The 21,220-nt window shown below is 34.2% G+C and overlaps 1 protein-coding gene across 4 annotated transcripts in view; it reads left to right on the forward strand.

Moving 5' to 3' along the window:
- The window catches only part of FNDC3A (fibronectin type III domain containing 3A), a 178,205-nt gene that overhangs the window by 21,720 nt on the left and 135,265 nt on the right, over positions 1–21,220 (forward strand). For all 4 annotated transcript variants that reach the window (XM_032874034.1, XM_032874032.1, XM_032874035.1 and 1 more), the window contains exon 2: positions 9,714–9,851. In XM_032874034.1, the coding sequence (XP_032729925.1) occupies positions 9,753–9,851 (99 nt within the window). In that variant the 5' untranslated portion in view covers positions 9,714–9,752. The remainder of the gene's footprint in view (positions 1–9,713; positions 9,852–21,220) is intronic.

Here is a 21,220-nt window from a genome sequence, read left to right on the forward strand (position 1 = left end):
GATACGCCATCTGTGTAATGGACAGAACTGAATACATCTCCTAAATTTTCCTTATTGAGGACAGAGCTGTATAGTCAAAATGCTTACTCAGTAAAACTGTCTCAGTATTTTCATTTCTCTATTTAGCCAAGTATTACAGTATTTTTTCACTCACTGTAACATTGTAGATCTTCTAAAGAAAGAGAAGTTATCCCTTTACTAAAGATATATAGAAACTATTAAGAGATACAGGGCTCAGATACCAGGAAAGAAAATGTTAACAGACTCCTTTTAAAATTGGAGTGTAGTTACAGCCTTTTAGAATGACATACAGTGATATGCCTCTTGAAATATCAAGATAAAAAGCTTCATCATTTATACCTATATAATCTAGTTATTGTCACCTTTAAGGACAGATACCATTTACTGATTTTTAAAACATTGCATTATGTAAGTCAAATGGAAAGAATTTAGATTACAAGAGCTTGTAAAAGACATGAAAACAAGCCATTAGTAATATCTATATTTAATAGGATTCCTGCTTCAAACGAATTTCACGCAAAATGAGTTGATTTGGAATTTGAACACTGTGTATTTAATTTAAGGAATTACTGATTTTTATGTAGGATAATGGTTTTGTAATTATGTTAAAAAGGAAGGGGGGGGGAGTCCTTGTCTTTCAGAGATACATCCTGAAATATTTGCAGATGAAATTATATAATGTACTTCCAAATAATATAAGACAGGGAGAAGTGGATGATGGTATAGATGAAACCGAGCTGGCCATGAGTTGAAGTGGTTGAAGCTAGGTGATGAGGACATGGGAGTTCATCCTACTATTATGTTTGCTTTGGTATATGTTTGAAATTTTCCACAAACAAAAATATTTGTGAAAGATATATTTAGAGGTTAAATTGAACATTTGTAGCATGATCTTAGAATCTAACCACTACATATTAAAATACTTTCCTAAATATTTCTGATTTCTAAATGTAATGTTGGAAGGCAGCTTCTTTCTAAGTTGAGGACTACCTCCTTTTTTTTTTTAACATAATACTCTTAGTTGCAATCTTTTTTTTTGTGCCATATATTATACCAGTGTTCCTTTCATACTTTTAATAACCAAAGAAATGAAAGAGTGAGCAAGAAGCCTGAATTAATCATAGGTCTTTTGAATAATCAAGAATTGTTTTTCCTATTTGATATCAGTCATTTAAAATCTTTGGTAATTCTCTCTTTCCTTAGTATTCTTTCTCCCTCTTACTTTCTGTATGAATGTACATTTCTTTTATAACTAAAAAAAAAAATACACCTGTCCTTTATGTCTTAGTGAAAGTTCACATTAAGATGTAGAAATTCAGGTGAAACAAAGTTAAATTTATCTAATAACCTATTTTTAAGGGCCATTTTTCTGGAGTACAGTTAACATGGGTGTGGTTGAAACAATTAGTCTTGGGAGAAATACAAAATAACATCTCATTTTTAAATAAAATCTGTGAAATATTTGTTTTAAATTTCTCATAAGAAATGATAAGATGATTTCACAGAGTGATTCTCATGACTTTCAGGAAATTCCACCGCAGGTGACTTAAAGTGCTTTTTTTATTATAGTCAAATTTAGAAAAATTTTTAAAAATCCAAAAATTTTTTTTAAATGAGGTCTAATTTGGAAAAATAACGTTAGGATATCAGTTTGTAAGATGAATATTAATTTGGATAAAGTCCAAATTCAAGCAGAATTTATTGAAATTTCCTAAAACGTCATTTAGATGGTCAGTAAGCCAAATATGACTATAGTTGCCTAGGGCATTTCAAGCAGACTATTTTTATGTATTTTTTTTAAGATTTTATTTATTTATTTGACAGAGAACACAAGTAGGCAGAGAGTCAGGCAGAGAGACAGAGAGAGAAGCAGGCTCTGCACTGAGCAGAGAGCCTCATGCGGGGCTTGATCCCAGGACCCTGGGATCACAACCTGAGCCAAAGGCAGAGGCTTTAACCCACTGAGCCACCCAGGCGCCCCTGACTATTTATTTTTAAATTGAAATTTTGATGAAAGTGATGTAACCACTTTTTTTCCACTGTATTGGGGAAATCGAGAAAAAAAACCATAATTACATCATCTTAATACAGTTGCTACTATAATGTTTTTACTTAATGTTTTTTCATATGTGTACTTTCAAGTACTCCTAAATTCTGGATTCTAAATATGATACTAGAACTCTTTGGAGTATGTAGTAGATTTTAGATACGGTTTTAGAATCCTGTAATTAAGTTTCATTGATTTAGACAAATCAAAAGTCCAGAAAAAGACATTGGACTTTTAAAAAATCTAAATGTACATATTTCTCCTATGGATCCCTCACTTACACTATAGCTGTAATCCACGTATGATCCTCCTATGCATTTTCCCATACACGTTTTAAACAACTAGAGCTGAAGTTTTAAACCCTAGGTGTAACTCATTACTATGTCTGGGGTATTGTCCCAGACATAGCAACATCCTTAGAATAAAACAAATTTAAGTAGAACGGGTGGATATGAATGAGGAATTTGAGTAAGAAAACCTGGCAGAATATTTGAGTAAAGAAACTAATATAGATTCAGAATTATGGTAGTGACTGAGTAAGAAAGTACAGTACTGTATCTAAATCCAATAGTGTTATGGACAAAAGACTGAAACCCAAACCCCCAATGTGATCATGTTTGGAGGTGGACCTTTGGAAGTTGTTGAGGTTTATGAGGTCATGAGGGTGGAACCCCCATTATGGATTAGTGCACTCAAAAGAAGAAGAGACCAGAGCTTTCTCTCTCTTTGCCATGTGGGGATAAGCAAGAAGGTAGCGGTCTGCTGGCCAGGAAGAGAGCCCTTATCAAGAACCTGGCCATGCTGGCACCCTGGTCTTGGATTTACCAGCCTCCAGTACTGTGAGAAATAAATGCATGTTGTTTGTTCTAGCAGTCCAAACTGATGGAGACCATATTAATAAGTGAGGTACTACTATAATATCTAAAAATGTGGAAGTAGCTTTGGAACTGGGTAATGGGTAGAGGCTGGAAAAGTTTTGAAGTGCATGCTGGAAAAAAGCCAAGATTACTTTTAAGGGATTACTAATGGCAACTGGAGAGAGCTCAGAAAGGAAAGAAGAGAACTGGAGATAAAACCTCCATCTTCTTAGACAGTACATAATCATAAACAGAATATTGGTAGAAATATGGATGATAAAGGCCATTCTGATGAGGTCTCAGATGGGAATGAAGACCATTGTTATTGGACAGTAGAGAAAAGGTGATCCTTTTTATAAAAGAGCAAAGAAGTTGGTTGAGTTGTATTCATGTTTTAATGTTTTATGGAAGGTAAAACTTGAAAGTGATAAAAGTAGATATTTAGCTGAGGATGTTTCTAAAGCAAAGTGTTGAAGGAGTAGCTTGGTTCCTTCTCATAATAAATGTCAAAGGAGAGAAATGTGCTTATAATAAAATGTGAGAGGAGAGAAATGAAGAAGGATTTGTTAAGCAAAAAGGGACCAGAATTTAAAGATTTGGAAAATGTTAGTCTATCAAGGCTGCAAAAAATGAGAAAGCATGCTCCGAAGAGAATACCAAGAGTATGTTTGACGAGCCAGTTGATACGGGTTTTAGTGTGGGTGTGCACCATGTACCTAATCAGCATCTCAGCAGAAGCCAGCTTCAAGTTAGTTGGGATTATACCTGCGAAACAATGCTGGCTGGGACTAAAGGAAACAGAAAATGGGAGGGAATGAAGGCAGGCTGTGAATATGTGTTGTCCTTCAGGAAAAGGGAAGGAGGACCCCAAAGGTGACTCCTGTTGTCAGGGCTGCTACTCCCAACACAGGTCCAGAGTATAGAGGCCTGAGGATCAGGGCTGCTCCCCTCAAAGGATGGGACCTCTGTTCAGTAGAGCCGCATGGGCAGGGTTCCACCAAGCTATATGAATGTCTGTGGGCGTGATGCCACCACCACGTTGGGTCTGGAGGACAGAGTATGAAACCAAAGAGATTGTTCTTGAGCCTTAAGAAATTTGCCTTGCTAGGTGTTGGACTTGCTTGGGCTATGTTATCCCTTTCTTCCTTCTTTCTTCCTTTGGAAAGGAATAAATATCCTGTGCCTATCTCACCATTGTATTTTGGAAACACATTGTATTTCAGAAAACATGCAACTTACCTGGTTCTACAGGTTACAGCTGTAGAGGAATTTGCTTCAGGATGAATTGTACTTTGAGTTTCAAATAAATCTTATTTGGATGAGATTTTAAAGTTTATGTTGAAACGAGTTAAGACTTTTGTGACTTTTGGGTTGGAATGAATGTATTTTGCATGCAAAAAAGACAGGAATTTTGGTAGGCCAGAGGCAGAATGTATGGACTCAGTGTTTGTATCCTTCCAAAATTCATGATGAAGCCCTACCCCCAAAATGGGATAGCATTAAGAGGTGGGGCCTTTTGGGGGGCGGTAATTAAGCTTAGTTGAGGTCAAGAGAGTAGAACCTACCCCATGATGAAATTAGTGCTCTTATAATTTAAGAAGAGTAAGGGAGACCCAAACTCCTTCTCTTTTTGGCCATGAGAAGAGATAAGGCAAAAAGGTAGCCCTTTGCACCCAGATCTTGGGCTTCCCAGCTTCCCACAGAGAACTGTCAGAAATAAATGTCTGTTGGTTAAGGCACCAAGTGTGTGGTATTTTGTAGCAGCCAGAGCTAAGTTGGCAAATATTTTTTCCCGTTCCGTAGGTTACAGTTTCACTCCACTGAATGTGTACTCTGATGCACTGAAATTTTCAAGTTTGTTGTAGTCCCATATGTCTATTTTTGCTTTTGTGGTCTTTGCTCTAGGTGTCATATCTAAGAAATCATTGTCATGTCCAGTCTTTTCCCCTGTTTTCTTGGAGCTGTATAGTTTTAGATCTTATACTTAGGTGTTTAATCCATTTTGAGTTAATTTTTGTATATCGTAAAAGAATCTAAGTTCATTATTTTGTATGTGGATATGCAGTTTTCCTATCACCATTTGTTAAACAGACTGTCCTTTCCTCATTAAATTGGTACCCTTGTTGAAGATCATTTGACTAGACATGTGAAAGTTTATTTGTGGGCTTTCTATTCTTTTCCATTGTGTATTTGTCGGTTGTTATGCCAATACTACAATTTCGATTACTGTTGTTTTGTAATATTTTTTAAAATCAGGAAGTTTGAGTCTTCTAACTTTGTTCTTTTTAAAAATTGTTTTAGCTATTTGGGATCCCTTGAGATTCTGTAGGAAATTTAGAATGAATTTTTCTATTTCTTCAAAAAAAAAATGCCATTGAGATTTTGATAGGGATTGCATTAAACCTGTGAATTGCATTGAGAAGTCTTGGCTTTTTTTTTTAAGATTTTATTTATTTATTTGACAGACAGAGATCACAAGTAGGCAGAGAGGCAGGCAGAGAGAGAGGAGGAAGCAGGCTCCCTGATGAGCAGAAAGCCCGATGTGGGGCTCGAACCCAGGACCTGGGATTATGACCTGAGCCGAAGGCAGCGGCTTAACCCACTGAGATACCCAGGCGCCCCGAAGTCTTGACTTCTTAACAATATTAAATCTTCTAATCTGTGAACACAGTATCTTTTCATTTATTTGTGTCTTTTAAAATTTCTATTAGCAGTATTTTATAGTTTTCAGTATACACATCTCCTACTTTGGGGGTTAAATTTATTCCTTAGTATTTTATTCTTCTTGGTGCTACGTTAAGTGGAATTATTTTCTTAATTTCTTTTTTTAGATTGTTCATTGTTAATATATAGAAATGCAACTGATTTTTCTGTGTTTGTTTCCTATCATGCACTTTTACTGAATTTACTAGTTCTAACAGCTTTTTAATGGACTCTAGTTTTTTTTTTTTTACACACAAGATCATGTCATATGTGAACAGAGGTGATTTTACTTCTTCCTTTCTGATTTGGATGTCTTTTATTTGTTTTTCATGCCTAATGGCTCTGGCTAGGATTTTCAGTATTATGTCCGATACTGTGAGTGGATGCGGTTAGAGTCAGCATCCTTGCTTCGTTCCCAGTCTTAGAGGAAAAGCTGATAGTCTTTTACCACTGAGCATGATGTTAGCTGTGGGCTTTTCATCTATGGCCTTTATTATGTTGAAGTAGTTTCCTATTATTCTTAGTTTGTTGAGGGTTTTTTTAATCATCAAAGGATGGTGGATCTTGTAAAATGCTTTTTTCTGCATCAACTGAGGTGACCATGTGGTGATGTTAACTTCTAAAAATAATTTTCTTGAAATATACACAGAGAAGTATGTACATATCAATATACAACTCAATTCATAATGGCATTTTCACATAATTATGTGGTAAGAGTGGTAATTATCACATAACAGCCTCCCAAGTCAAGACATAGAACTGTACCAGCACCCCAGAAACTGCCTTCCTGCCCCTCCAAGTTCCCATCCTTCTTCAAAGACAGTCACCTATCTTGACTTTAAACACCACAGATTGGTTTTTATTCTATTTTGAACTTTCTATAAATAAAGTGCTATATGTATTTTGTCTGTCTTTCACTTAAACTATATTTTTGAAATTTATCTGTGTTGTTTCCTGTTCACTAGTTCATTAATTTTCATTGCTGTATAGTAGCCCATTGGATGAATTAGATAAGATTTACCATTTACTATCCAGGGACATTTAAGTTGTTTACAGTTTAAGACTAGTGAAGAGTAGTGCTGCTTTATACACCTTCATGTACTTTTTTTGGTGCATGTGTGCATGCATTTCTTTTTGGTAGACTAGGAGTCTAGTAACTAGATCATAACTGGGTCATAGAATATTTATATGTTCACTTTTGGTAATATCAGGGACACCTGGGTGGCTCAGTGGGTTGAGCCTCTGCCTTCAGCTTGGGTCGTGATCTCGGGGTCCTAGGGTCAAGCCCCACATAGGGCTCTCTACTCAGCAGGGATCCTGCTTACCCGTCTGCCTGTCTCTCTGCCTACTTATGATCCCTGTCTGTCAAAGAAATAAATAAAAATTCTTAAAAGAATATCAAAGTAGTTTCCAAAGTGGTTTTATGAATTTCCACTCTCATTCCATTTGAGTGTGCCAGTTGCCCATAGCCTCCTTGATGCTTGATACTGTCAGTCTTTTTCATTTTTATGGTCCTAGGGAGTGTATGAAGACATTTCATTATGATTTTTAATTGACTTTCTCCTAGTAGTTAATGAATTTGTGAATCTCTTCGTATGTTTATTGGTCTCTTGAATTTCCACTTTTGTGAAGAGCATATTCAAGTCTTTTGGCATTTTTCAATTTTTTTTTAAATCAATTTGTAGGAGGCCTGTATAAATGTAGAATATGTGCTGTTTTTTCAGTTTCATATGTTGAAAATAGCTTCTTTCATTGTGTGGCGTGCCTTTTCATTTTCTTAAAGATATTTCTAAATGAATAGTAGTTCTTGATTTTAATGAAGCTCAGTATTCATTTTTCTTTATGATTTAAGAAAGATAATTTTTAACCTGTCTAAAAACACTTTTTTTGTGGTTATGAAGATATTCTTGTATATTATCTTTTAGAAGATTTTTGTTTTACATTCAGATCTGCATTCTACCTAGTATTAGTTTTTTTTATATTGTCTAATTTGACACTAATTAAAATTTCAGACTTAAAAGTTGTGAGAGTAATATAGAGATACTTAGCTTTTCTTTATCCAGATTTCCCAAATGTTAATATTTTGTTATATTATTGCTCTACAGATACTAAATATTGATATATAGATTTTAGATAAAAATAGTGATGTGATGGAACCATCTTGTATACCAAAGTTGATTGTTAAAAATCAGGAATTTTCAGGACAGTTTTTAAACCACAGTAGCTTGAAATGAGCCATAGGGGGTATTATTACATGAAAATTTATAGATACATCAAGTCTTTCCCCTTTTTGCATATATATCAAATATTACGTTATTAAAAACAAAATAGATACATAACTTAAAACAAGTGGTTGTAGTCACAAGATGAGAATGTAGGAATTAGAAATAACAATTAGAAGAAATTGATTTGAAGGAAAAGCTGACAGGACTAAAGGAATTTTTAGGTTTCTAAATGCATCATTTCAGTAGCATGACTGTAGTTTCTAATTTGCAGGCTTAAATAAAACCTTTGCACATAGTGTGGTGGATATATCGATGTAAGGAAGCAGTTCATAAGTGAAACTTCTGATGTTTTAGAGCTTTGAAAAGAATAAAATTAGAGATAATGCCTTAAGTGGAATGATAATGTTAAAACATAGCATGTGGCTTCAGATCCAATCTATAATAATACTGTTCTTGGAATTAACTAGAGGTTCAGAAGAAATTTGTGTATTTGTAAGCTTTCAGTTCACCTCTTGAAACTAAACTATGATTGTATCTTCAGCATTACTCTCTAAAATTCAAGGAATAATGGTGGTTTGCAGTTTCAGCTAAAGACATTACGTAAAATATTACAAATAACATAATGACAAAATAAAAAGCACTCAATGGTGTTTTTTTTTTTTTTTATTTACTAATTTTACAAAGTGATTTATCTGTAAACTTTCTCTGGTTACTCCTGTTAGCTTCCCTAAATGTCTGTTTGACAAGCAAAAGAGAAAATAATGCATTGACTCTTTCCTGTCTTACAACTTCAGCATATTCAGAGTGAAATTATTTGACATGATTTATTCACTGTTTTTTTTTACTTTTTTTTCACTGATTTTATCAGACTTTAAGAAATACAGCAATATAGATTAAGCCAGAAGTTAGATTTTGCCCCTTTATATATGTATGTATATATCATGTGTTCATATGTATAATATATGTATGTTTAAAACCAGTATAAATATATGTATATTCTATGTACATACAATATTTAATATGTTTAATGTCATGCATTATTATGAAGTAATATAAAATATTGCATACTGTGGTCTTCAATATAAAATCTTGAGTAGATAGCTATCAAATTTTTAAAAAAATCTTATAACAATTTTTATATATCTAAATAGAAATTTGTTTTTTAGGTTAAATCAACCTGTATGAGAGTTTCTGCAAAGATTCAAGACTTTAAAATAAATAACATGAATTTAATATCTTACAAAAGTTAAACATCTTGACACTGCTGAATTTCAGAATCCTACAAGCATCAAAAATGTTTGTAATTCTGCTTTTTTGTCTGAATTTGGTAAAACTTATGATCAAGTTTAGTTATGTTCAGCTTTTCTTGTAATTAGCTGACATTTTATTGGTTGGTATTGTATATGGTAGATATACCATCATTTGCTTACATCAAGTCTTTTACTTTTTTTTAAAAAGATTTTATTTATTTATTTAATAGAGAGATCACAAGTAGGCAGATAGGCAGGCAGAGAGGGAGAGGGAAGCATGCTCCCCTCCGAGCAGAGAGCCTGATGTGGGGCTTGATCCCAGGACCCTGAGACCATAACCTGAGCTGAAGGCAGAGGCCTAACTCACTGAGCCAGGCTCTCCATATACTGGCTTTAATGTTTCTTGTATACATTGTCATACAGTTGGCTAAGTTGTAAGAAATGTATTTTCCTTAAACATTTTTTTGACAGACAAGACGTAGTCAGCAGTATTGTAAAATTTCCTTTCACAAGAATATCATTTTAGTTATGAGACAAATCTTGAATGTATTATACTTTAATATATTTTTAAGGATGTACACACAGATGGGCATATATTTTTGTTTTTCAGAATTGGAAGATTATCCAGTATATTAATGTCTTATTAATAATGGCAGAACATCCACCACTATTGGATACAGCTCAGATTTTAAGTAGTGATATTTCTCTTCTGTCTGCCCCTATTGTAAGTGCAGATGGAACACAACAGGTAAGGAAACTGAAATTTTTATTTCTTTATGTCTCGTACACAAATATTTCTTTCAGAAGAATGCAAATTTTTAAAAAAAGAATGAAACTTCACAATAGTGGGTTCCTGTTAATTCATCTTTTAAACTCCAGTTCAAAATGTTGTTTTGGTTTCATAAACAATGAAATAATGAGACTGTTTTTGAAGTTGCTTCTAAAATGTCTTGCTAATTAATGTTTACATTTCTTGTGTGTATCTTTAGTTGCCTCTAAAATTGTTTTTGTTTTACTTTAGACAATGTATTAGTCCCTGATTGGTTTTTAAGTTTAACTCTGCACTTTAATGATTATTATAAATCATTACTTCAAATCATTATAAAATTATGACTGAATTATGTCATTACATGACTGTCTACATTATACAATAATAAAACTGTCTTCTTTTTCTTCCTACTTTTCTCTTCTCACCAGACTCCCCCTCCCAAAAGCAAATGTGTAATTCCTGAGAGCTGGTATATTTTTTTCTCCAACCCAGGGCTTTATTAAAGTAGTTTTATAGTTTTTTGACTCCTCATTCCCCCAGTAATGCTGACAGGATGGGAATGATGGGCTTTCATAAATATCTGTGATGCACCAAGCAGTGTGTTTAATTCTCATAACTGACCTACAGAGATTTTAATATTACAGGTGAGGAAACAAAGACTAAGGACATAATAAATAATAATGAGAAGAAGGTACATTTTGAGTACTCACTGTGTAAAAAACATTGTACTAGGAACTTCATGATCTTATTCTTTCAGTAATCCTATGAGGTAGATATACCTGTCCCTATTTTGCAGATGAAACAAAATGAGTTTTAGACAGTCTCAAGATCACATTCAAAGGTTTTGATCCTAAACATTATTCCTACCTCCTTGGGGAATTAAGAAAAATAAATCTTGTTAATTTACAAACTTAGTATCTATAGTAGACAATTAAATGGTTTGCCTACAAGATTATAGGCTACTTTGTTAACTTTTCTATTGAAAAATCAAGAGCAGTTGGCTTGGGTTCTGAATTTTGCTGGTTTGTATAAGCATGGCATGAACAATATATCTTGGTTTTAATTTTCACATATGCTGAAATAGCTTTTAGCAGCAAGCTCATTTCACTAAACTTGATTTTTGTAGTCCGAGCTAAGTTTGTTAAGATACTTTTTTTCCCTGCAAAAATAATGGATGTGGCAGATATCTATTTACTTTGAAGCTCTGAGAGTGTCTTCAATTATCAGTATTTCCTCAGGGCAGTCACTGGTTTCAAGTTTTTTATAACCCAATACATAAAAGAATCTATTAAGCAATTAATTACAGTTCATTCACATAGTTACTATAGTTGATAGTCTATAAAGGGGAAGACAACAGGCTGAAACAAGACCATGATGCTCCTGACTTATTTCTCTCCTTTCCCCCAAAAGAAGATTCTATTGGTAGAATTTTTCTTGAAATATTGAGGGCACCAGAGGTAGCATGTTACAATGTAGTGGTGTAGATGGATATAGAGAAAAGAGCTGGGAATAGAAGAATCCACTAGAATAGGATTTTGAAGATCAGGGGATGGGGGTAGGGAGGGGGTGTCAGTGGATCTAGGGGATATGTTTTTAGGTAGGATTTGAAAAACAGGTTGGGAGATGGAGTGAAGCCTTAGATTCTAACCACCAGAGTGTGTTGTAATTTGATAGAGAGAGAAAGATAAGTAAAAAGAGCAGTGGACTTTACTGATAGATTTAGATTTGATTTGGGTGACCTAACTTGTCTGAATAGGTTTGCTTCTCTATAAAATAGAGGTAATAATAGCTTCGTAGAGTGGCTCCAGCTGTAAGAGTGAAATGAACCTGAAGGAACTCAGTAAATGTTTGTTGAATCTGAATTGAAGTACTCAATAAATGTTTAAAAGACTGAGGAAACTCTATAGATATGCCAGTCAGGAGTCAGGTCTTAAATCAACAGATAGTTATAGTGGATACATATACCTATCTAAGAGATAGTTATGAAGGATACATACTAAAGAGTGGACTGATAGCTCAGGTTGAATGTAAGAAACCGAACAAAAGTAGGTAATGGAGGTGGGAGGTTAATAAACTTGACAACAGGCAGTTCTTTGTCTTAACTTAGGAAGTTACTGGTGTGCCAAGCATGGCCAAGTTAGAGCTTGTCTGTGGATGTGTGATACCTCTTGTTTGGTGCCTGTAGTAGAGAAACAAACTAAAAGACAGATCTTGACGGGGGAAGATGTACATGCGTGTACATACATGTACGTGCATGATGTTAAAAATTCAGGATAACAGAATGTCCTGTGTCTTAACTTTTTTGGGGGGAATATTATACTGTTTCTTGGGAATATATCATGGGATGATTTTTGTTCCACCTCTTGAGATTATCCCTTTAGATTATCACTTCATCAATATTTTCTGATTCTATATTAGGTAATATGTCATATTATATACATGGGTCTTTTGGCTAATGAATCATACAAGAAGAATCCCACCTGACATCATTGCTACTCGTACTGCCTTTAGGGAAGTTATAATAGACATTTATCATTCATTCTGAGTGGCAACATCTGGGCTGTTTTTTTGTGTTTGTAGAATCGTCCTTCCTCCCCCTTTTAATTTATAGAATTTATTTTTATAGCAGTTTTAGGTTTATAGAAAAATTGAACAAAGAATTTCTTTCATACCACATCTTCCACACAGTTTTCTCCATTAACATTTTATATTGGTGTGGTACATTTGTTACAGTTAATGAGCCAACATTTATAAAAGTTCCACAGTTTACATTAAGGTTCATTCTTGGTATTTTATAGTTCTGTGGGTTTTGATAAATGTATAATATCTTTTATCACCAGTACATTATTATAATGAATAGCTTCCCTACTCTAAAAATTCACCTGTACTCTATCCATTCCTTTCTCCATCCCCCTTTCCCCAACTGTGCCCCCCTCCTTTGGCAACCACCAATACTTTTACTGTTTCTGTACATTTCTCTTTTCCAGAATGTCATTTTGTTGCATTCATACAGTATGTAGCCTTTTCAGACCAACTTCTTTTCACTTAGCAATATGGTCTAGACAATTTCTTTTTGTGGCTTAATATCTCTTTTTTATTATTGGATAATATACTTCATTGATGAATATACCAGTTTGTTGATCCCTTCACCTGTTGAAGGACAGCTTAATTCCAGTTTTTAATAATTATAAAATAGAGCCACTTTAAACATTCATATGCAGGTTTTTGGATGGATATAAGTTTTCAACTCAATTGGGTAAATACCTAAGAGCATGATTGCTGGATTGTATGGTAAGGCTATGTTTTAACTTTGGTAGAAATTGCCAGCCTGTTTTCCAAAACAGCTGTACTATTTCACATTCTCAAGCATGTGCTTAATTTGAGATTATATCCTTTCCTGATAGAGAAGGTAAAGCATTCATAAGTGCTTGTGCTGCCCTGTTAGAGCCTCCACATCTGTGTTAGGGAATTTGAGCTTCAAGCACCATGAAATTTTCCCAGCTCTGTGCATTGTTGTTGCCATCAAAAGAAAAGTTCACATATTTTGGTTTCTTGTGTGGTTCAGTGTTTCCTAAGTTAAGGTATGCCTTCTCTAATTTCTGTTTACTTATCACTATCACCCAAAAGGAATGAATGCATTTAAACTTTGAATTAAGATCTGTCAAAACTCAGCCTCTTAGCCTTTTTTTTTCCCCCAGAATCTTCTCCATTTCATTAATCTTTTGTTACTTTATTTTGTAATTGTCTCACTTTACCTGCAGGCTTTTAATTTATGAATGTGGCAGGGTAATAACATGGAGAGGCTAATATTGAAAGAATTTTTTTACTTCTGTATCCTAAAGAAGGGGGTGCAAAATGCTATACCATACCATGGGGAAAGCTTCAGGTTTTGATCATGAAGCAGAATAGGAAAAAAGCATAGCCCAAAAGCCATTATTGTGTTTCTGCAGGAAAGGCAAAGCAGGGTAGAGTAACAGCTTAGGATTGGCTCGTTTTAGTAACTGTGGCAGACAAAAAACAAGTGTTAGTGAGGACACAGAGTAAAGGGAACTCTTATGCACTGTTGGTGGGAATGTAAATTGGTCCAGCTGCTTTGGAAAATAGTCTGGAGGTTCCTCAAAAAATTAAAACTAGAACTACCATGTGATCAGCAGTTCTACTTCTAGATATTCATCTGAAGGAAATGAAATAACTCAAAAAGTTATCTGCACCCTCATGTTCATTGCAGCATCATTTACAGAAGCCAAAACATGGAAACAATCAATCTTAAGTGTCCCATCATTGGCTGAATGGGTAAAAAGAAGTTGCGGTATGTGTGTGTACACACACACACACACACACACACACACGTACAGTAGAATAATATGCAGTCATAATAAGAAGGAAATCCTGCCATTTGCCACAATATGGATGGACCTTGAAGGCGTTATGCTAAGTAAGTCAAACAGAGAAAGACAAGTATTGTATAATCTCACTTATATGTAGAATCTTAAAAAACAAAACAAAACCTCAGATACCTTACTTGAGTATATGGTAGAACTTATTCAGTGAAGCCTTTTGGGCCTAGAGTTTTCTCTAAGTATAGAAATGGTGAAGTAAATCAAACTCACGCTATCAATACTTTTGTGTTAAGTTTGGAAATGAGTATTGATATTACTGAGATAGTCTGTATATATTTGTTATTTAAGCAGTATTAAGGTGTTTAAGAAAATTTGAGTTTTATTATATTTATAAATTAGAACAATTTAAACATTTAAAATTGTGATACACATTTGAAGTATTTAAAATAAATACATTAATCTTACTAATGCAGATTAAAATGTTTAAGAGGAGCAAACCTGGAAAAAGAAAATATTATAGTAATAGATAAAATAGAAAACTTGGGTTAAGGTCCTATTACTGATGTACAGTTTGAGAAATATTAGGGAGGTGGAATTGACTGGAATTGATGAACAGCTAGCCATAGAACAAAACTGGGAGAGGATAAGAATTTTCCGACTCTTTCGTTGAATATTTAGGTGGATGACAAGGCCATGTCACTAAGATAAATCTTATTGGTTGGGATAGGCAAAGTTATTTCATGGTGACAAATGCTTGTAAACCTCAATAGTTTACCAAAAGGCTTTTTGCTCATACTACCCGTCCTTAACAAGTTATCTGTAGCTATACTCCAGATACTTTTCATTTAAGACCTAGCCTCTACATAGAATGTTGCTGGTATTGTGGCAGAGATGATGGTCAACTACATGCTGACCTCTACCTATGTTTCATTATGCAGGGCAAGTCACATGGCCATACATGCCATCAGTAAGGTGGGGTAGCATAATCTTGCTCTTGGGAGAAGCCGCAAATATTTGGAAAAATAATAAAATCTTCTAGAATAAGGAAAACAGAAGTAGCAGGTTTGAGATTTGAGAGTGTATGAAAGATCTTCAATTGAATTTGAAGGTTGGGGGATACATAACTAGAAATAATAAAAACAATAACAGCTACCATTTGAGCCCTTACATTGTATCAGATACTGAATCAAGTCCTTTCTTGACCAAACTACAAACATTTAGTAAATCTTTGGGGTGAGATTACTGAGACTCTAAAATAATAGTTTACACCTTTGTGACAGTAATTTGGGACCTCAGAATTCTAATCTAGACCTTTAATCCAAAAATTTTGTGGCCCAAATTATCCTAAGTGCTCTATAGCTTTGCCTGGCAAAGAAAATAGCTAGTTGTTAAATCCTCATTCTTAGAGGCTTTTGGAAAGATTAGAATTTAAACACTAAACCAATCTCTTCTTTCCCATTAGACTTTGTTTCTCCTGAATGTCTGTATCATGCCACTTTCTATGATGTTACAATAGAAAGTCAAATACTTTTTTAAAATTTCAGCATTAACTATTAACTTTTCCATAGAGATATAAAAAGCCTTACACACTAGGTACAGATCTGAAAATCTGCTTATATTATCACATTTTTTTATAAGCACATATTTTTAAAAACTATATTAAGCTATGTTGCACTAAAAAAATCAACTTATTCCTGTAGTATCTATATGCAAAATATTGTGCTGGTTCTTGTTGTAAGAAATAATAAAATCAGACTTATAAATTGGATGTAAATTTTAAGGTAGTCTGTTTAAAGAAAAAAAAAGCCTCATAAAATATCAATTAAAAAAAACAAGAGTTCCAGGGTATTTAAATGAAGTAGAATTTATTTTTATATTTGGCAGAAAACAATAAAATAATATTCTTACCTGTACCAATATCATTTCATTTGTTCATTTTTAAAGTACATATCTCTTCCTGTTTTCAAGAAAATAAAATTGGTGGGGCACCTGGGTAGCTCAGTTGGTTAAGCGTCTGCCTTTGGCATGGCACATTTCATAATCGCAGAGTCTTGTGATGGAGGCCCTGCATTGGACACCCTGCCCCAATCATGCTATCTCTCCCCCTCTTTCAATAAATAAATAAATCTCTCAATAAATAAATACAATCTTTAAAAAAAAAAGAAAAGAAAAATTGGCAAATGATTTCATCTGAAAAGTAAATGTTTTCATATAATTAAAGCTAATATGACAAAATTACTACTCAAAATATTAAATATTTTGTATTTTAATGAAACATATTATATATATTTAATTCTATTGTGAAAGATAGGTCCTCAAATTCTAAAGGGAAGAATTTCTTAAATGAAATATAATGGTCATGAACTTTTGGTGGCTTCTGTTCTAAAAATAATGTTCTCTTAGATCAACGACTAAATATTCCACAGTTAGAATAATTCCTAACCCTCTAGTTAAGTGACTATAGCTAGTCACCCCTGTGCCTTAGAATCCTGTAGAATATGTTGGCTTTTTTTTTTTTTTTTTTGGAGAGAATGAGAGGAAGAGAGAGCGCCCATGCTCCTGGCAGAGGGGAGGGGCAGACTCCCTACTGAACAGGGATCCCAGTGTGAGGCTCCCAGGACCCTGAGATCATGGCCTGAGCCTAAGGCAGATGCTTAGAAAACATTGACTTAAGAAATATAATTTGGGCTGAAGTGAGGAGGAAATAAAGAATAGTATATAAGCAGCACTGAGTAAATAGGGACATTCAAATGAAACATCTACAGAATTTTGAAAATTCTTTAAAATGAATCTGACTATAAACTTCTATAATAAGAGAAATTAAATGGAAATCTTCTTATAGTTTTTCTCATGATCTTATATTAGCTTAATATAAAGCAAGATTTCTTTTAAAGGAAGGGTTTTTTTGGTCCAAAATTATAAATACATACAAATAAAAGTTGTAGTCTGCATTTTCAACTCATAGCGTATTTCTTTCATTGATAAACTATAGTGATTATATATTCAGAGTACTGTGATATTATCTTAATCACCAGATAGAATGATCAAGATTCATATTCCTGAAATGCTGCATTTGTGTGGTTTTTCAAAAAATAATATTTGAAAATGGGAGAAATATACACACACATATGAACATACAACAGAGAAAATATACAGAATATTATAAACAGAGACTAACCCTAGAAAGAAGAGCTTACATTTTATCATATACCCTTTTGTATTGTTTGAATAATTTTTAATGTTATGAATTTATTATTTTTTCAATAAAAAACTCTTAACAATTGAAAAAGAAAAAAACATGTGATTTAAAATGTACATATATATATGTATCTCACAGCGAAAAAAGCTCTGAACAGATACATACCCTTCTATTAAGTGGTTCTTTTCAGGAGAAAGGGATTAATTGAAAGAGGTGGAAAGAACAAATTTTGCTTTATCTGAAGTGTTTAAAGTTTTAGTATTTATCCAGGGTTACACATTTAGTGTTAGAGTTGACCCTAGAATCTGTCTTCTGATCCCTAGTCTAAGTCACTTTGGGTTAAGAAAGGAAGTTGATTTTTAATTCAAAAATTGAAAACACTTGGTTCTAGGTAAGTAGTGATTCAGTTGATCCTAATAAAGCAATTCAGAAATGGTTAGGAATGGCGTATAGAAATGGTTAGTGAATGCTTTTTCAATGCTCTTTGCTTGCATTCAGTAAGTCTACTCACAAGACAGTAAATGAATCCATATGAAGTAAAGAACACCAGTAAAAGTAACTGCATAGGTGTGCTCAAAAGATAGTATAAATATATTTTATTTTTAATTCTTCTCTTCTGATTCAAAAGACATTTGCAGTAAATAATTATATACTACATTGATTGGTTTACGGTGTATAGGGATGTAAATAGTATTAAAATAATAGCACAAAGGAGGGGGCAAAAACTGAACTATAGAGGAGCAAAGTTTTTATATATAATTGAAATTGAATTAATAAGTTAATTGTGGGGGTGCCTGGGTGGCTCAGTGGGTTAAGTCCTCTACCTTCAGCTTAGGTCATGATCCCAGAGTCCTGGGGTCAAGCCCCATGTCGGGCTCTCTGCTCAGTGGGGAGCCTGCTTCCTCCTCTCTCTCTGCTTACTTGTGATCCCTGTCTGTCAAATAAATGGGTAAAATCTTAAAACAAAAAAAAAAGTTAATTGTGATTCCCAGAAATCAACTAAGAAAATCAACTAAGAAAATAAAAAAGAAAGCAATGTAGTAAAAGAAACAGTAAAAGAATAAAAATGGAGCACTAGAAATGTTTAACACCAAAAAAAAAAGGCAATATAGCATTGGACAACAAAAAAGACATAATTACATAGAGGACAAAAAGTAAAATGGCAGATGTAAACTCTACCTTATCAGAAATTCCATTAAATCTAATTGAATTAAACACGACAATGAAAGGACAAGAGACTGACATAATGGATAAAAACCCATGATCTATCTGTGTGCTGGATCTATAAGGGACACTCTTTAAATGAAAGACACAAATAGGTTGAAATTTAAAAGGTGGAAGAAGAGTTACAGTATATAATACACACACACGCACACAGATATATAGTATATAGCTATAAACTACAGCAAGTTGGTTGTACTTATATCAGACAAATAGACTTTTTTTTTTTAGGATTTTATATATTTATTTGACAGAGAGAGAGAGCATGAGCAGAGGGTAGGAACCAGGAGAGAGGTAGAAGCAGGCTCCCCGATGAGCAGGGAGCCTAATGCAGGACTTGATCCCAGGACCCTTGGATCATGACCTGAGTTGAAGACCGACACTTAACCCATTGAGCCACCAAGGCACCCCAAACAGACTTTTTAAGACAAAAAGTGTTACTAGAGACAAGGACATTTTATAGTGGTATAAGAGTCACTCTGTACCCAACAGCTGAGCCCTAAAATACCTGAATTAAAAATTGACAGAATTGAAGAGAGAAATAGACAATTGAACAATAGTAATTGGAGACTTCAGACTTTCAATGATGAACAGAGCAGTGAGGCAGAAGATAAGTAAATAGAAAACTGGAACAACACTGTAAACCTTCCAGCTCTAACAGATACCTGTATAACACTCCATCCAACAGCAGAATCTGTAATCTTCTCAAGTGCACGTGAATTGCTGTTCACAATAAGTTATATGCTAGGCTATAAAACAAGTATCAGTAAATCTTAAAAGAAATAATACTAAAGGGGCACCTGGGTGGCTCAGTGGGTTAGGGCCTTTGCCTTCGGCTCAGGTCATGATCTGAGGGTCCTGGGATCGAGCCCCGCATTGGGCTCTCTGCTCCACAGGGAGCCTACTTCCTCCTGCCTCTCTGCCTAGTTGTGATTTCTCTCTGTGAAATAAATAAAATATTTGGAAAAAAAAATAATACAAAGTATAATCTCTAAGAAAAATGGAATAAAATTAGAAATCAATAACAGAATAGAATTGGGGAAATTAACAAATAAATGGAAATTAAACAGTACATTCCTAAATAACTTACAAAAGAAATTGCAAGGAAAATTAGAAAATACTTTGGGATGAATGAAAACAAAAGAGCAACGTACCAAAATTTATGGCTATAGCTAAAGCAGTATTAAGATGGAAATTTATGGGTTTGAAAGCCCATGTTACAAAAAAGAAAGATTTCAAATCAATAACCCAAGCTTAAGAAACTAGGAAAAAAAGCAAACTAAACCCAAAGCAAGCAAAAGGAAGTAAAGATTGGAGTAGGAATAAATGAGATAGAGACTAGAAATGAGATAGACACTAGAAAAATAGAGAAAAATCAACAAAACCAAAAGTTAATTCTTGAGAAGATCACAAAATTGCCAGCCCTTTAGACAGACTGGAAAGAAGAAAAGACTCACTTTACTAAAATCAAGAATGAAAGCTGATTACTACATTTGTGGCTTTGGAGTAAATACCCAGTAGTGCAATTGCTGGGTTGTAGGGTAGCTCTATTTTCAACTTTTTGAGGAACCTCCATACTGTTTCCAGGGTGGCTGCACTAGCTTGCATTCCCACCAACAGTATAGGAAGGCTCCCCTTTCTCCACATCCTAGCCAACATCTGTTATTTCCTGACTTGTTAATTTTAGCCATTCTGACTGGTGTGAAGGTGGTATCTTATTGTGGTTTTGATTTGTATTTCCCTGATGCCGAGTGATGTTGAGCACTTTTTCATGAGTCTGTTGGCCATTTGGATATCTTCTTTGCAGAAATGTCTGTTCATGCCCTCTGCCCATTTCTTGATTGGATTATTTGTTCCTTGGCTATTGAGTTTGTTAAGTTCCTTATAGATTTTGGATACTAGCCCTTTACTTAATGTGTCATTTGCAAATATCTTCTCCCATTCTGTCTGTTGTCTTTTGGTTTTGTTGATGGTTTCTTTTGCTATGCAAAAGCTTTTGATCTTGATGAAGTCCCAATAGTTCATTTTTGCCCTTGCTTCCCTTGCCTTTGGTGATGTGTCCAGGAAAAAGTTGAGGCTGAGGTTAAAGAGGTGCTTTGATGGATTCCTGTCTCACATTGAGGTCTTTCATCCATTTGGAGTCTGTTTTTGTGTGTGGTGTAAGGAAATGGTCCAGTTTCATTTTTATGCATGTGGCTGTCCAATTTTCTCAACACCATTTGTTGAAGAGACTGTCTTTTTTCCATTGGATATTCTTTCTTGCTTTGTCGAAGATTAGTTGACCATAGAGATGAGGGTCCATTTCTGAGTTCTGTATTCCGTTCCATTAATCTGTGTGTCTGTTTTTGTGCCAATACCATGCTGTCTTGATCATAATCTGAATAGATTATGATTATCGCTTTGTAATAGAGCTTGAAGTCCAGAATTGTGATGCCACCAGCTTTGGTTTTTGTTTTTAACATTCCTCTGGCTATTCAGGGTCTTTTCTGGTTCCATACAAATTTTGGGATTATTTGTTCCAGCTCTGTGGAAAAAAAGTTGATGCTATCTTGTTATGGATTGTGTAGATTGCTCTAGGTAGCATAGAC

This window comes from Lontra canadensis, unplaced genomic scaffold, assembly GCF_010015895.1.
Source record: "Lontra canadensis isolate GAN:19392208 unplaced genomic scaffold, GSC_riverotter_1.0 scaffold51, whole genome shotgun sequence".
In the NCBI taxonomy this organism is placed as follows: Eukaryota; Metazoa; Chordata; class Mammalia; order Carnivora; family Mustelidae; genus Lontra; species Lontra canadensis.